This window comes from Fringilla coelebs (assembly GCF_963513975.1).
Source record: "Fringilla coelebs genome assembly, chromosome: 6".
Taxonomy (NCBI): domain Eukaryota; kingdom Metazoa; phylum Chordata; class Aves; order Passeriformes; family Fringillidae; genus Fringilla; species Fringilla coelebs.
In genome coordinates, this window is record NC_140034.1 from 22,233,933 (window position 1) to 22,251,456 (window position 17,524).

A 17,524-nucleotide genomic window follows, 5' to 3' on the forward strand; every position below is an offset into this window, starting at 1 on the left:
GGGGTGAGGGTGTGTAGCTGTCAGAGAGCAAACACGTGTCTGCAAAACTTCTACCAGCACCAGGCTACTGCTACTGCCCAGATCAAAGCCTTTCCTGCTTGTGTTAAGGGAGGCTTTGACTGCAACGACTCCCCCCGCATTTCCCCTTGCCTCCAGTGCTGCTCCCCACAGGAGCAGCTTTGGGGAGGCGCGGGGACACACAGAAAACTCACCTTGCCTCCCTCACCCACACTGTGGGGAGGAATGGTGCTCTGCGGGCTGGAGGCGCAGAATGCCTCTTCCCACCCTTCTGCTCTCCCCGTGGGAGTTGTCAGGACCTCAGAGGCCCAAGAATACCTTTCTCTTCTCCGGGCCGGGTTGTGCTCGCTGGGAGGTGGACGGAGCTGCTGCAGGTGCGGCTGGTGCTGAAGGGACAGCTACGGGGAGACGGGCCGGGGCGGGGGCAGGAACACGGGAAGGGGGACGACCGGACAAGAACAGAACAGGAGCGAGATATAGAGAGGGAGGGAGAAGGAGAAGTCCGGGGTTGAAAAGCCCAGGGACAAGGACAAGAACAGGGAGAGACACGAGGCATTGGACGGAGAGAGACAGACACAGGGCAGGGGCAGAGAAAAGAGGGACAGGAAAAGAGCAGGAAGGGAGAGGAAGAACAGGGCAGACTCCGGGCTGCACTCCGGCTCGGCTGCCGTGGGCATCTCGGCATGGCCGGCTGTAGTAGCGGCTCCGCCGGCGCCAGACACGCCGGTACCGGGCGGCTCCCGCCGCGCCTGGGGACAAGGGGACTGCAAGGTGGCGGCGTGCAGCCCGCAGTGCCGCGGGGCCCAGGCGGGTCCGGGGCCGCCGGGGCTCTGCAGACACCGGCGCTGGGGACTCCTTGAGGTTGCCGGCGCGGGTGTGCTCGGGGTGCCGGGGCACCCACACCGCCACCCAGCTCGCTGCCCGCCGCGTGTGGCCCCCCGGGCTATCCTGTGCCCCGACGATGCAGGCTGAGCCCCGGGCTCGGGGGTGACCGCCTGTCCGGCGGGGATGCGTCGTGCCCGGCCACAGCTGCGGCGGCAGCTGCTGGGCTGCCCCGGCTCGGTAGCCGAGCGCCGCAGGTTGCATCCGGACAGCACTTGACCAGCTGTTTTGTATATTTTCTAATTTCGTGCAGAACGGGGCAGCGGTCATAGAGGTAATCTGTAGATCCGTGGCTTTAAGGGATAAATTAGAGCACTGGATTTGATCCGTATTGCAGTGGATTAGAGCAACCTCTCCCCCCTCCCCTTCTCCTCCTCCCACCCCTCCTTTCCAATTCACTCCCCCCTCCTCCAGCACCACCTTTTTTCCTCTCATGCAATACCAAAACTGACCCTGCCTGGCAGAGAGACTGCTAGGCGAACAGAGAAGTGCTCGCATCGCCAGCACACCGCGGGAGCCGCCTCTCCCCTTCCAGCCGCTGCAGCCCCTCCGGGGCACCGCTGCTGCGAGTTCCCCGGAGGCTGGCGCCGGGGCCGTGGTGTCTCCTCCGGGAACCGGGGAGCGGTCGCTGCCCACGGGCTGTCCCTTTGCCTCGGCCCGGCAGGAGCCGTGGGGCGGCGGCGAGGGAGAGCGGCCCCCGGAGGGCATTTCCCGAAGGCAGCGGGGCCGGGACCCGGCAGGAAATGGAAGGATGAAGTGTGCAGCCGGAGCGGTGATGTTCCTTCTCTCCTTGCTTTCCCCCGCAGGAACGTAATCCGCAATGCTAGTTCTCAGGTTGCTCAATGTTGTCGCTCCAGCCTACTTCTTGTGCATCTCCCTAGTGACCTTCGTCCTCCAGATCTTTGTCTTCATCCCCAGCATGTTCAGAGACCCTTCCACCACCCCACTTTTCTCGCCTGCTCTGCTGCATGGGGCCCTCTTCCTCTTCCTCTCAGCTAATGCCCTGGGCAACTACGTCCTTGTGATCCAGAACTCCCCCGAGGACTTGGGGAAGGACTTAAACTTGGGCAAAGGAGCCGAAGTGGCAGACTGGCTGGATGGAAGCAGGTCCCCTGGCTCAGCTTTGCCCGGCACTCACTTCTGTAGACTGTGTGCCAGAGTCACCCAGAGGCATGACCACCACTGTTTCTTCACAGGGAACTGCATTGGGAGCAGGAACATGCGAAACTTCATCATGTTCTGCCTCTACACCTCCCTGGCTTGCCTTGACTCCCTGGTGGCAGGCATGGCTTACATTTCTGCTGCACTTTCCATGTCCTTTGCGGACCCACTGGCCTTCCTCACTCTTCTGCCTCACTCCATCAGCCAGTTCTTCTCAGGTAAGGACTGCTTGCTCAGAGATGAGGAGCATGTTCCTCCTCCAGGGCTTCTGGGATGGGGGGACCTTATCTTCCTTGGACAGTCATCTGTATGGAGTAGTGGAAATGGGCAAGAGGGGCAATTGACCTTCTTTGGAGGCTACAGCCAGCCTTTCCAAAAGAATTTGCTTCACCTGAAATAGAAGCTAGGACCCACTACAGGTTACATCCATAGCTACATTCCCAATGCATTAGGCTCTGGAAAATGCCCCATAACCAACTTGGTGGTGAGAGAATAGAGCTATCTGTTGTGCAGGACATGTGTTGTAAGGAGACAGAGGAGATGAATTTCACTGCAGGTATGAGGGATCTTTTGCCTATCCTAGAGGTAGAGGTGGGAGCAGTCCTGTAGGTTATCCCAGCAGGTATGTCTTATCCAGGTGCACTCACTCCCTTCACTGTCACCCACCTCCTGCCTCCTGGCAGTGCAAACTTACTGAGATCTTTTCATCCTTCCAGCACAGGAGAATTGGGGTTCAGGCAACAGAGACTGAGAGGAGTTAATGTGACATGATTAGGTACCTGTCTTGTGACCCCAGTCTGGGACACAAGTCCACAGAGAAGCATGGGAAATTCTCTGTGCTGCTCTTTGCAAAAGCTCCATACCAAATCAAATACGTCCTTCTCCTTGCTTCCATTCCTTACCCTTCTTTCTACTTCTTCCCCCTCTCCCCCTGCCTTCTGTAAATCTCCACAACACTTCTCCTTCCCTCTCCTGATTTTGCTCCCATAACTCATCCTCTGTTCTTGCAGAGCAAGAAGCCTTGCCTCTTCACCTTTCAACACCCCCTCAAACTCTCCAACCTCAACCCTTCCTCTGTCCAAACCCAAGAGTTAGGCAGATCCTGACCTCAGAGAAGGGATTATGCAGACAGCCTAGACTGCTACTCTGCCCTGAGAGTGACTGCAGAAAATTGCCATCTCCCCGCTCTGAGCTCCTGCCTCGTACACTTACATCAGCTTTTACTAGACTAAAATAGGTATCCCATGTATTTTAGCCTTGTAGGTTCAGCTGAACTCAGTAAGAAGAGAGTCTGTTTTGGCTTGTGCATTGTCACCAGAAGTGTTGATTAAGATCTGAGTGTGGAGACTCCGCTGCTGGGAATACAGGAGCCAGAGAGGCCCTAGCTTGCTTTTCAGATTCCAGGCTGGGCTGCCATCTGAAAACAAACAAATATCTCTCTGCTTGGCAAATTTGCAGATTTGTCATGGTAATCACTGAAAGACAATAAACATGAAATCCTGCCATGACATTTTTATGGAATTATTTTTCCAACTAGAAGAATTTTTGTAAATAATATTGCATGAGCTTTACTAGCATTAGAAACACTGGGAATGATTTTCCCCTGTGCCTAAGCTCGCTCAGCACAGCAGTCTGGGAGGGGAGCAGGGATATGGGAGGAGATTATCAAGGAATTAGTTCTCTCTGACTCTGAGGGCTCATCTGCATGGTGGTGGGTCCTGGCACATATTTACAGAGACACTGAAATGCCCCAGCTCTGGTGGCAGCAAGTGTGGTGCCAGTAGAGCATGTGGACAGTGTTTGAGGGGCACAGAATGGGGCTGAGTGCAGAGCTAAGAGCCAGAACACCCTTGAGAGGCAGCAGCTTCCAGTAGCTCCCACTAAACCTCTAGTTCTGCTGAGAAGAGAACTGCTGCCTCACACAGCAAGATACAGGCATGTGGTGTCTGGATTCCTTGGGAGGAAGGGCCTACTGGGTTTCTAGCAGCACATTTAACCTCCATGCCAGAAAAGAAAAACACAGTCTTGAACAGTTACCTGGAAGGGCTGCTCACACAGTATTTTTCAGCTAGTGTAACTGGTACTTAAGGGCTGTTGTATCATCCAAACAGAGAATTGCGATAGCAGGGGAAAAACTTTATCTTTCTTCTTCTCCATCATGCCCACTGTACTTCAGGAGCAGAAAAGGAGGATGAAGGGTTAATCTGCTGGTTTTATGTCAACTCAGTGTTCCCTGCTTTCATGCTGGGAAAGTTTTCAGCTGGCTCATTCTGCCCAGACTGTACTCAGGTGTGGATTTCAGAATCTGACCCAAAGTCAATAACTAGAGCCTACAATACAGCTTTTCTGGCATGGATAATATATGGCAATATAACCTTGAGATCACACTGGGTCACTTAGAGAAAAAGAGTCCAAGACTAAAAGAGACTGTGGGGATGAGGGGCAAGTGGAGAGCACTATTGTAAACACATCATATTGGACTACACAAAGTAAATTATAGAAAATGCTTTATGTAGGTAGCCTGAAGAAAAGGTTAAAAAAAATCATGTATCTGGAAGGGATGGCTCAGAGATGTTTAATATTTTCAAGGGGAAACAAGGGTAATTACTTCCTGAATGCTGAATTTCAGCAAGTCAGATAAATAAAGCCTACAGGTGCCTTGCAAAGGATCTAAAAAAAAGGTCTCTCCCCATATTCTATCAGCTGCAGGATAAAACAAATATCTGTCACACTCTGGTCCAGTAAAAGACGAACAGAGAATCCAGTATTTGGCTCTGGGCTTCTTACCTGGTATATTAAGTTATTCTGACAGAATTGGTATGAGGATTTGTCATTATCCTAAGGGGCATGTTCTTCTCTTGCTGTGTGGCATACAGAAGCCACTGAGCTGAATGGGATCTAATAAGAAGGGAAAGATGACATTGCATTTAGGAAGAAAATTGAAGGATTCCTGCACCTTTTTCAAGTGAAGACAGTCTCTGAAAGCTTGAGGCTGCAGTCAGTGTCCTTACAAATTATCCTCAGAGGAGCCTGCCCCAATCTCTCACTTTCAGCACTGCCAGGTGGAAAAAATGGGATTCGCAGATTGCAAAACCGGGTGATGCCACCTAATCCAGCCTTCTGCATAAGGGAAGCAAGAGATGCATATCCAGTGACCCTTCTGTTGAACTTAAAACCTGAAGCACCCATGTACCTCTTCTAGGCAGCACACCTCTATTGTCCATGCAATCCCTGCTCTATCACAGCTGGTCTTGTAGAACCCATGGTCTTCCAGAGGAGGACAAGCATGTGAGAGTTTTTTATCTCTACACCTTATAGGGACCAGTGAAAAGATATCAGCTATTTATACCAGTATTGACACACATTTCATTTCCTTTGTGTAAATACGCCTGTGTGTAAATATGGGTGTTTAATAATATACCAATATGCACAAAATACGTGCATAAACATCATATGGGCACACAGAAAATTTTATATTAATGGGTTTAGCTCTGCTTACACACTTAAAGGTCACTCAGTGATACCTGCTGTTATACTAATATTTTCCAGAAGGAGTTCTAAAATCATTGTAGAGGAAAGGGCCTAAAGGATATTTTTATTCAAATATACTAATCACCAATATATGTTAAAAACCCACAGTTGAATTAGAATCTTCAGATATTCAAAGTATTTTGAGTATTCTAGCAACAGCTAATAAAAGGAATTTGGATTGTATTTTAGAAGGGTTTCTGTTTCTTTCTTGCATTCACATGAAAACTGCCTTGCTCCAAAGGTAGGAAAGGCATTATTGATTTATTTTTCTTTTTTAACATTTTCATATATAGAGAGAAAAAGAGAAATCCAAAATATTTCTGCCTTGTGTTAATACAAAGAGTAAGGCTTCTTAGAAGGATCTACATGCTGTAGGGTCCACTTGTCTTTTCAAAATCCTAGAAATCTTAGATTCCCTCTGATGAGCAGGTAAATCCTTAAATAAATTAATCATTGTTCAGAATAGTGCTGAAGTCTTAGAAATATGCTTTACTTCTGGTTGAATTTGTCCCTGTAATCTAGATCCTCACATAAACAGCAAAAGGAGAAGTGTACAAGAGACCACTATCATTTTAGCATTTCTGCAGCAGGTCCATTCATCAGACACTATGAAGGAAATTTAATACAGTTAGAGCAACCAGCCTGTCTTGTTCCTACCTCCCCGCTTGTGGCCAGAGAAAACAGCTGGTTTGTTGGCTCTGGGGGCTGTGTTAACTGCTTGTGGGGTGTGTCTAAGCACTTTCTTTTCTTGTCCTCCCTCCCTCCTGGTTTTCAGGAGCTCTCCTTAGCTCTGAGATGTTTGTCATCCTCATGCTCTACCTCTGGCTTGGGATTGGACTGGCCTGCGCCGGCTTCTGCTGCCACCAGCTGCTGCTGATCCTGCGCGGGCAGACTCGGTACCAGGTGCGGAAGGGAATGGTGGTGAGAGCCCGGCCCTGGAGGGAGAACCTGCAAGAAGTTTTTGGCAAGAAGTGGCTGCTTGGACTTCTCATCCCTGTGCAGAATGTGGAGAGTAGCTACCGTAGGCAGAAAGAGAAATAAATTCCCCGTGGGTGTGTGTGCAGCCCACGCACACAACACCTTCCCTGTTCTCTCCCACTGGCTCCTGGATCTCTACAGAGCTGGGCTACTCCATCTTTTGGGATCGCAGCCGCTGTGGGAGGAAAGGATGGGCTATCAAACAGAATAAACTGAGCATATTTACATGGAAATCACAAACCATGTAGATGAGATACTCCAGCTTAGTAGTCGCATCACTGCACCTGCATAGGTGGCAACAGCCTTTGAACTAGCAGAAAACTTAGTCAGACCCTCCTGTGGCTTCCTGTCTGAATCCCTCAGTCCCCAGCCCTATTAGTCACCCTATATAGTCTTAAAAAACTGCATCAGGAGCTGGGGCTGTTGTGGAAGACTGTAAAACTGGTGTCTAGTCTTAGGGAGGGTTTTGTTAAGTGGCTCTTTGGCATTTATATACATGAGGTAACTTCACATGAGAGCATCATTCCAGAATTGTTTGGACAATGGTCTCAGGTACAGGGTGTCATTCTTGGGATTGTCCTATTCAGGGCAAAGAGTAGGATTTCAATGATCCTTGTGGGTCCCTTCCATCTCAAGATATGATCCTTGACTCACAATACTGACAAGCCCTTAATGACAGAACTGCAATGCAATCTAGCTGTCCTAGGAACAGGCTATGAACATGGTTAATGCATCAGATAAACCTTCTCTCCACAGGCTAGAAAATCAGGAGGAAAACAAAAAGAAATTGAGAATTTCTCATTTCTGTTCTTGATCTGTTCCCTATACAATGATAAGTCAAGACTGTAGCTCTATTACTCATTTTTAGCAATCCTTTGTCCAATGGCAGAGTCCAGGCAAAGCTGCCCTTCTGACAGGGAGCACCAAGCAGAAAAATCATGGCCAGATGGAGGGGCAAGGAGAGGAAATCACAAAGGTGAATGAAAATGCTGTGTTTGAGGACCTGTGTGATGAGAAAGGCTATGCATACCTGTGAGAGAGACAGAAGGAAGTGTGGCCACACAGCAAGCAGCTGGGAGGGTGCCAAGAGCATTGCTGCTGTGTCAGAGCCCTGATGCATCACCCTCTCACAGGGAGCACCTGCACCATTAGGGCTGTGAAGAGTTCAAAATTCCAGAAGACAGGGAGGTTTTCCAGCCCATCAGGGCACTTTATTTTGCACTAAAACCAACAGAAAAATGCTTTTCTCAGACATCCCTGACACACTTTAGTTACAGGCTCTCCAGGGCAATTCCCTCTCGCCTTGCTGCAGAGGGGTAAAATCATCCACGTTATAACTCCATTAAGGATTTTAATAGAATTACTACAGGGATTAATCAACTTCACGTGTCTGCTGTTTTTTAGCTGCAGCAGCAGCCCATTAGATCAGTGCTGAGATCCTATGCTTACAGATGTCTTAACAAAGGATACCATAACATCTCTACCAGGGTCAGAGCTGGATTCCCCAGCAGCTGCAGGAGAGAAGCCTCTGTTTTGGCTAACTGCATCAGCTTATGTGGGCTGGGTAGGAATCCATTGCTTCTCCTTAATAGGCTGGGAGTATGCTGACAAGCCATGAAAAATGTTATTTCTTCCTCGGAAAGGCTCTTGGTGTGTTCCTCATAGTGGAATGCCCCTTGCTTTTATCCATGAGTTTCTCACAAGCCAGAATGGAGTCACTCATTTCTACAGGCTTTGCAACCATCTTTGACCACTTTACACTTGAATACACGTTTGAATCAATAACTAACAAAGTCTATTGTGATGAGCAGAGTAACCTTGAAAATATACTGGAAAAACCCCTAGCTGGATAACTAAAACATGGAGGATATACATCCTTCCACACTGTGTGTTCGCATGAACACAAAATTGTTTCTGTGTGTAACATGATGCATTTTCTCTAACAGTGAACAATAAAAGGTATTCTGATTTTTTACATGAGCTGTATTGTGCTTTTTGACAGTTAGCTGTCATTAGCTGTCTCTATACATTTGTTACAGCATACACATGGATGTGTCAAAGGAAGAAATTGGGATTTGTTTATTGGCTTTGCCAGTAATTCATCATGTGATTTTGACAAGTCCTTTCATCCTCCCTGCTTTAATGTAATGACCAATCTAAAAATGCATCTAATAACTAATTTGCAGACCCATTCTAATTTCTATTTATAAATTATACTACCAAACTCATGCCTTGTCAACTCAAAGTTATGGGAAAATTCAGCTATTATCATCACCCACACACAGAATCTCGACATAAATTTTTCCTTTCTGGCAAATAGTGTCAAGGGGAGCAGACAGTCACCGAGACATTGGAACCAGAGCCAGAGTCTTATGCCATACACTTTGTCTTGAAGGATTATTCTTGTTCCACAGACTCACTGATCCAACTTCTCCACTTTTGTAGACTTAATGACAATAGGCTTTCAACATTTCAGCTAGAAGCCACTTCCCACCAGCAGAAATTATGGTTTGACATCTTTGCCCTCTGCTTTTGGCTTTTGAGGGACACTGCAGTCTTGGGCAGCTTATGGCACTTGGCACCTGCTGCCACGGTGCCTTGGGCTGTAAAGCTCCTTAGGGCCACACACTGAGAAGGACAAAACAACTCAGGTTTCAGTGGGCCACTCTGCAAGCACAGAATCCATCCAATACAACATTAGTTGCTTGCCAATGAAGCCTGCTGCCTCTTCACATCAGGGCTGGATCATACCTGGCCCGTGTCAGGGTTACAGCTGTCTGCCCTTATCACAAAATTTCAGTCTTTGCAGAAGCACAGATAGAGTCCAGTTTGAGTCACTGCAGCACAGTCATGCACAGCTATTCTTCCTGACAGACACCTGTGTTACTGGCTGGAAATTGCTGCATCACCATTTTATGATGCTAAATGGTTCATTTGCAGCAAACTACCGGATTTCAGCAGTCATGGTGGGACTTTCAGATGGCCACAGCCTTTACAGTTAAGATCCTCTGGGATAGAAAGAGCTATAAAAATGTAACACTAGACCGACCCTGTATATTGGCTTATTTCTCTGCATATTCTGAAGAGTGCAAACTGCCCTGTTTGGGGTAGTGGTTTTGCAGGAGCAGTTAAGAGTATTTTTTTAATTAGTCAGCTGCCCTGACATCCCTTTCTTGTGCCTTTCTGCACCTATAGAAATCGTTGGCAAGAAAATGAAACAGGGCTCAACAACTGTGAATAGAACGTTTGCTCTTAGCTACGATTTCTTAAATGAAGGCTGAGCTCAATGGCAATGTCACAAATTCTAAATCTGTTCAATGGCTCTAAAGTTTTCTAAGGATAAATAATAAAAGCTTCTCATCTTCTGTACTTAAAGAGTCATTACTTACTATTTGCATTTCATAACATAGCAGCTGCAATAGCAAATATATTTTGGAACATGATTTCTTGTGACAATGTCTAAATACTTGCAAAGGTTTTAAAAATAAAGCACTTAGGCTTCTCTGGCTTTGGAAAATCAGATGACCATCAGATTTCTTCTCTGGTAATGCTAGTGGCTGAAGTAAAAGCTCCCTGTTGCTAGAGACCTTGCATGGAAACTACAGACGTTTGCTTAGTGGCTTGTCTATTTTAAAAGGGACTATCTGAAAAAATGGTGTCACCTCTAAGGTCTCAGAATTGTTTGCAATGGCAGTATAGAGGAAATGAGGGGATGCATCTCTGAAGTAAACCAGAAATCAGTTGTTATGTACAGTAAGAATCTCATAAAAAGTAAGTAGTGCACAGTGTTCCTCTCCATACTGCACTGCCGGGCAGCCCTGAAGGCCTGCATGCCACAAGGTCTTCATTAGATATCCTCAGAGGATACAGAGTTAAAATGTAAAAGTAATAAGGCACAGGGAACATAGGAGAAAAGATGACGTGAAATGGCATTTATCTTAAGAAATAGCCAGCTCAAGGGAGATGATCACAGTCTAAAAATACTTTCAAGGAGACAGACTGAATGAATGAGAAGACTCATTAACTGTAAGGATAGCTGGAGGAGGACAAGCAGTCCTGGACTGAAAGAAAAGCTGAGGTCGAAAGCAATCAGAGAAAGTGGCCCCAGTGAGAGCAGAAGTGATTTGATGTGCGTAGGGATGATGAAAGCCATCAGGCAGTGTGAGGTATGACAACAATTTCAAGTTAACTTCATTGATTGTTGGCTGAATGGACACAAAGAAAGTTAAGAAAACTCATTGGTAATCACTTTCTGCTCAAAAAACCTCAAAGCCCCAGCAAAGCCAAAAGGGTTTTTCTTTCTTGAACAGCAAATTATGTTACAAGGAGGACATGCATGGATAGAAACCATAACCAGCAACAGCAGAGCCCATATAGTTCTCTTTGAGTTATTTAAAGACAAGACAGAGCTTTCATAGTTGGAGTAAAGCAATGACCTACTTGTGCAATACAAATGAAGGGAGAAGAAAATTTAAACCTTTGCGGGGTCTCTGCTCCACTTGGTGTCCTGCAGAGTCATTCCTGTCATGTATTTTCGCCCCACACTTCTCTGGCTGCAATTACATCTGCTCAACAACTTTTTTTTCTTCTCAAATATGTTATCACAGAGATGTTACTATCATTCCTGATTGGCTCAGCCTTAGTCAGCAACCCATACATCTTGGAGCCACCTGGCATTGATTCTGCTGGACATGTAAGAAGTTTCTGGCAGTGTCCCACAGAAGCCACCCTGTAGCCTCTCCACTACCAAAACCTGGTCATGCAGACTCAATATACAGTATTATACACTGTTTGCACTGTGCCTCATTTAACATGTTGTCAGCCACCTAAATAGTTGCTCCAGAGCTGCTATCAATTAAAAATAAATGGATTATGTTGATCAGTTTTCTTCACAAGAGGCAAGGAGGAGGCAATAGAGGTAAGACTGTGCCCCTAAAGATTCTTCAAGGCATGCAAAAATTCCACTTATTAATGAACTACTATAGATTAGAAGACATCTGAGATTATTTTAAAAATTTATACTGTCTCAAAAGTCAGTACGTAAAAGTCCTGATCCTTTTTACCTTAGGCTCTGACAAATCCCAGCATCTCTCCAGTAAAATTGTGCAAACTATGTAAACACATGAAAGCAAGCAGGACAGAAGCTTCCTAGATGAAGATAATAATGAAAACACTCAGTCCTACAGGTAGCAGAGACCTGTATCTCAGCCCAGGAGAAAAGATTTGGGCATATTCTTAGCTTCTAGCATAGACATAGTCCCATAGCTGCAGCTGCACTACTCACACCCTTCATTTTACTCATGTGTTTTCCAGGTATGCTGGTTAGACTGCAGTAATCAATGACTTCCAGGACTGCATTGAGGGCATTTTTCTGATTTCAAATATTGTATCTTTTTAGATAGAATAATGTGACATCTGATAAGTCTCCAGGCTTTTGACTCCAGTTTCATATGTTGCATAATTACAGTTACATGAAGAGGCTTACATGCTGGAAAGGAAAATCACATGCATGGGCATAAATTAATACATGATGGAGGGCACAAGAGATGTCTGTTTAAACTACAGAAGGTTTTTTAGTGTTGCAACACAGCCAGCTATCACTCTATCCCTTCCTCTAGCCTTATCAGCCTTGAGATATTCATAAAAGTTTCCCTGCATAGGCACAGAAGTAGAGATTTTAGTAAGCTATATTTTTTCCTTTCAGTTTTCCAAACCATAAGAAAAGAGTCTCTATACTCACTTGTGGAATTACATTAGGGAAATTAACCCAGTGACTATGTAGTTTAATCTATTAACATGAAACAAAATGTAGGTTAGTATAACTACACAAATGCTCAGCCTTTAGAAAATCTAGCACCAGAACCATGATAGCCCACAGCCAGGACTTGTTGTTCCAATTCTTATACAAGAAGCTTGAAGCACTTTCTAATAGGGAATAAGTTTTGCTTTTCTCATTTTACAGCTGAGAAGATAAAAGTGCCTTCTACAAGGGGAAACAAGAAACTGAGCCTGGGGCCATCTCAATTCCAGCTATATGTTATTGTTTGAATTATTTCATGCAGCAGTACCAATGCCAGTGCCAAGTGCTTTTGAGGTGGGTGTGATTTGTGGGATTAAAGCAACAAATTTAAGACTACAGCATATTTTTTGGCTGTAAGAGAGGAAGAAGCACTCAATGAAAGCAGCAAGTTAGTTCCTCTTCACCACCAAGATACATTTCAGCTTATATATCTAAATCAAATGGGAAAAAAAAATCTTTGTGCTTAAAAATAGATTTTTAAAAGGAAACCTGGAAAACTGGGTCTACTGTGTGGACAGCTACATCGAAATCTATTTTCACGCATCTGTGAGAAAAATCTTTGGTAGCATTGGTCTTCAGTATTCTTTTCCTTTCCTTTGCCTTTGTTCTTTCTCCTTTACTAACAGCTGCCACCTACTTATGGCATTAACTTTGTGGAATTTACTTCATCTTTTTCCACTTTCTTCTTGCCAAATTGCCGAGATTTTAGGTGTCAGCCATATGGCAACCAATCCCTCACTCAAAGTTCTCTTATTTTATCTTCTACCTGATGTGACAATTTAGACTGTAGAAAAGCAATGGAAAACTACAGTGCATTGACAACAGTGTGTGATTTAAAACAAATACTTTGTCATGCCAAGGAAATAAGGAACATTAATAGTAATCTCTTAAGCAAGACTGAGAGCTGATGGTACATGTTGTAAATATTGCATTTTCATCAAGATAATTTTTGAGTTAACTAGAAAGAGACCGCGGCAAATCTCAAAATAAGGAAGAAGTTCAAAAGCATGTTAGACAGACAGTGCTCATGGCACTTGTACGGCATTAAGTGTGAACACAATTGCCAGTATCAATTTCATGCTGTTATGTCTTCTTAAGTTACAGAAGTTCTCAGCTGGAGCTTGGGTGCCATGGAAATGTATGAAGATCCAAGAAGAACTGAGTGCTGCTATACTTGTTCTCATCCCAAACAGAAAACAATCTCAGGAAAATTCAGGCTTATTTTAAATCATATTTATATTTTGAAGGGGCCTAAGATGGATGCAATAGCCCATTTACTGAAAAATTATGTGTTAAGGACTGATCTTATATCAAAACAGGGTGTAATAAAGAAATTACAAAAGCATTCCCAAAAAAAATCTAAACTGTGGAGGACAATGGAGTGTTTTCCTCCCTTCTCCATACTAATATGAGAGGTAGGCAGTGACTTGTTATTGTTTTTGTCATTATATTTTATGAAATAGTGAATGTCTGTGTGGCTACTGAGCACTTGGTTGTTACTGAGCTGACTGCCAGAGCAGTGAGATGAAGCAAGAATGTGGCACTCCTCCGGGGCATTCATCTGCTGATGAACAGATGTTACAATCTGGAAACAGGAAAAGCGGTATCAAGTGGGATCCCTTGTCCCCTGGAATGAAAGGCATCCATCTTCTTCCACTCACCCACCAACACTCACTGATACACATTTCACATCAGATGGCTGTAGGGTCTCAGGCTGGTAGGTGTTTAGACGCTGAAGAAGCAGTGGAATTTGAAAAACAACAAGCCTTAGAAACTGCAATTATCCTTCCCATAACTTTAGTGGCTCCAGGATCAGGCAGAGGCAGTGCATCCTCTGCTTCTCCTAACACCTCTGCTTTAAGTTTGCCTGTGGAAAAAAATTTAACGGGGTAACAATTTTAGCATGCAGGCAAGTTTGGCCTTTGCATCCCAGTCTTCCAAAGAAATAGAGGCTTTGGCCATGAGGTGCAAGTTCAGACTGCCCAGCTTGTTTCTGAACAGCTAAAAGGTAGTGAGGGCCCTTGGTTTACCTGTGCACCAACATCTCACTCTCAATGTCAACATCTGTCTTTACAGGCTCTCAACATTCTCCACCCACAAGTGGCTACTGCACAGGACCAGGAGCACTACAGCGATAGACCTCAGTGCAGCCACTTGCTCTGCTCTGTCCCAGTTTGGGGTGGCTGCAGCTCCCATTATGCATCTGGAGGCGTTTCACTATTTAGATGACTACCATCAAGCTCAGACTTTCATCCTTGCACAATAAGGATCAGTTTGCAATCAAATGTTTTGGAATGCTTTCTGGCCATTTATCACACAACTAATCTCAGCAACCCCCTTTCAGAATGTTCTAAAAAAGCATTAATTTGTAAGTGTTCTACAAGCATGGTTAGTAATAGGATGTTGAACAGTGAAAACCATTTTCACTTTGATACCAACTATCCTATTCTGACTTCTGAGCATGTTTGGATAGGTATAACATTATCATTTGCATGGGAGACAATATTTAGCAAGAACACAAAACAATAGGCATTGCTAACATTCACCCCGGGTAAAACAGCTTTGCCGCTGTCCAGTCGTATTTCACACTTTGCACACTAAACACTGCTCATTTCACAAAATAGTCACTGCACTGAACTCTGCCTCTGGCAAATGTAGAACAGGACCTATCCAGAACCATGATGTCTTATGCCAAACAAAACCATTGTTTTGTTTTTGTTTTTTTAAGCTAGAATTTTTAAGGTGAAAAAATAGTATTTGTACTGACCAAGCCAGCAATTTTCTCAGGAGATGCTGTTTCATCCTCACTTACTTGGGATCTATTAGTCTCCTCTGCCATTGCAGACAGCTGAGCAGCTTTGACTAGCTACACAGGCTTCTGCATCATCAGCGTGAGGTGGCAGAACCACTCATGAAAGTTGGGGTCCTGTTTCTTGTACAGGCAACCCAAAACAATGCAGGTGAAGGAAATGAAGGTTTACCTCATTTCTTTAGAGAAATAACATCCCCCTTTCCCACAGTCCAGACTATTTCCACAGTGCTTGAGATTCACTGAAAAATGAATGCTATGACTAACACTGAAAAACACTTAAGCTTTCAGCCAAAAATCTTTTTCATTTTCCAAAAAAAAAAAACCCCACCTGAGTTTTTCACTGAAAACATACAGATTTTTCAAGCAGTCCTATTTGTTAAAAACCCCTACGGACTGGCTTTCTGTCTGTTACTGGCTTTCTTCGTCCTGGCCTAAGTACATGGCCTAAAAAAAAATCCATACTACTGCTATGGAAAAAAAGTAAGATTGTGTTAAGAAGAATGGTAAGAAGCATTTCAGTTCCCATTAACTAAATTAATTTAATCACAATAAGAACATGAAGAAAACAATTAAGAAGTTGATGAAACTCCCCTTTTGGCGCTGGAAAGTCCATTTACTCCATTTCTTAATATGTATGAGATGCAGAAGAAATCTTTGCTGGCAGGGCTTCAGTTCAAGATAAAAATTATAATGCTGCAGTGCACAATGGCAAAAGCATTTCACAAAAATTCCTGTTGAGCAATTAGAAAAAAGATGTATTATTACCCTCAAATCATAAGAGTAGCTTGATTTTTACTTCAAAAAGTAATTCAGAACATTTCAAACAACAGTTAATATGCATTTTAAATTAAGCAAGTCTGAGTAAGTTGTGACTGAAAATTTGACACAGCTAATCAAGAAGCTCTCTGGACCACCAATACTATTTAAATGAATTTCCCACTTCTAGGAAAGATTTCAGAGGACTGAGGTGAGGAAAGAACTAATACAGCATCAGCTTTTCAGTAAGTAGGTAGACTGATTTAAATTGACATAGCAGGAAATGGGAAGAAAATAATGAAATAAGCCATAATTTTTGACCATTCCAGGACACAGAAAGCAAAACTAATTGAAATTAATAAAGCTTACAAGAAATAAAACTGTCTCCTTATATTGATCAGCTAGAATTCAAAATTGGTTGAAGACAAAGCCAACACACATGTATTCCTATTACTGATGGGCATTTAAAAGTGTGCCACATGACAGACTGAAGCCAGATTTATACAAAATTAACTGTCTGGTATGAAATACATTGCAACTATGGTTTCTGAATTGTATACATACGTCCAATAAGCAGAGTCATCTGTTCTTATTTTAAAAATCCGTTCTTTACTATAACATTATTTAATATTATTTTTAATAATTGAAATACAAGATGAAATTACCTTTCAAATCTCATCTAAAGATGAAAACGTTTCAAAGGAGAGAAGCAGAGAAAACTATTGAATACAACTGGCCACTTCCTACAAACCAGCTTGCTTGGTTTTCTGGCTGCAAACTGCATTCAAAGGAATGTAGAAACATACAGGGGTTCACCAACAACAGAAGCAACAGGCACAGGGATTATTTATACTTCAAATCTGATGTCACGGCCCAGACTGTATAAAAATTAGGTAGAGTAGCAGTAGGGAGAATTGATACTGTACAATTCTTTTAACAGTCCTGTTTTGCTATTGGTGTTCCAATTAAAAATGCATTTAAATTATTGTAAAGGATCCAAAGAAGAGTGCCACAAACCAAGGATCCAGAAGACTTGAGTCTATTTACTTATTTTTAAAAAGAAAGCTGAAGAGTGACTTGTTCAGTTTGAAAGTGCCTACAGTGAAAACAGCAATGTCACACCATGCACTTCAGTTTAGCAGACAAAAGATCTGACAGCTGGATATGGAAAAGATAACAAATTCAGGCTCAATGTAAGAGGCATGTGTTTATTAGTAAGTAATTATACTTTAAACAATTCGGGTGGATTCTTAATTGTAGGAGCTTTCAAATCAATGCAGGATACTTCTTCTAAGAACAGCTTTAGTTTGAACAAGAATTTGAGGAAGTCTTGGAAACTGCTCAGCAAGAGAGCAGACTGAACACATGGTGTTTCCTTCTGCCTTCTGAATCAGATTACACTGGAACTGTTAAATTTTTCTCATGGAAATACCTCAAAGGAGGAAGATTTAAAAAGGGAAGAGAAGCAGGCATGAGCATTTTGGACACATAGGACCATGCAATACATTTGGGACTATATGGCTGCATTACACCACAACCTGAAAGAAGCATCACCTAGGTACAGCAAGTGTGCAAAATTGCGTCGG

General features: G+C 43.9%; 1 protein-coding gene across 1 annotated transcript; it reads left to right on the top strand.

Annotated features, from left to right (window-relative positions):
• Positions 1-1,720: 1,720 nt before the first annotated feature.
• Positions 1,721-6,633, top strand: ZDHHC22 (zDHHC palmitoyltransferase 22; the record flags this gene model as incomplete). Its single annotated transcript, XM_084207114.1, has 2 exons — positions 1,721-2,279; positions 6,368-6,633. 2 exons carry the CDS (start codon positions 1,721-1,723, stop codon positions 6,631-6,633), a joined length of 825 nt encoding a protein of 274 aa, XP_084063240.1.
• Between the last annotated feature and the right edge of the window lie 10,891 nt (positions 6,634-17,524).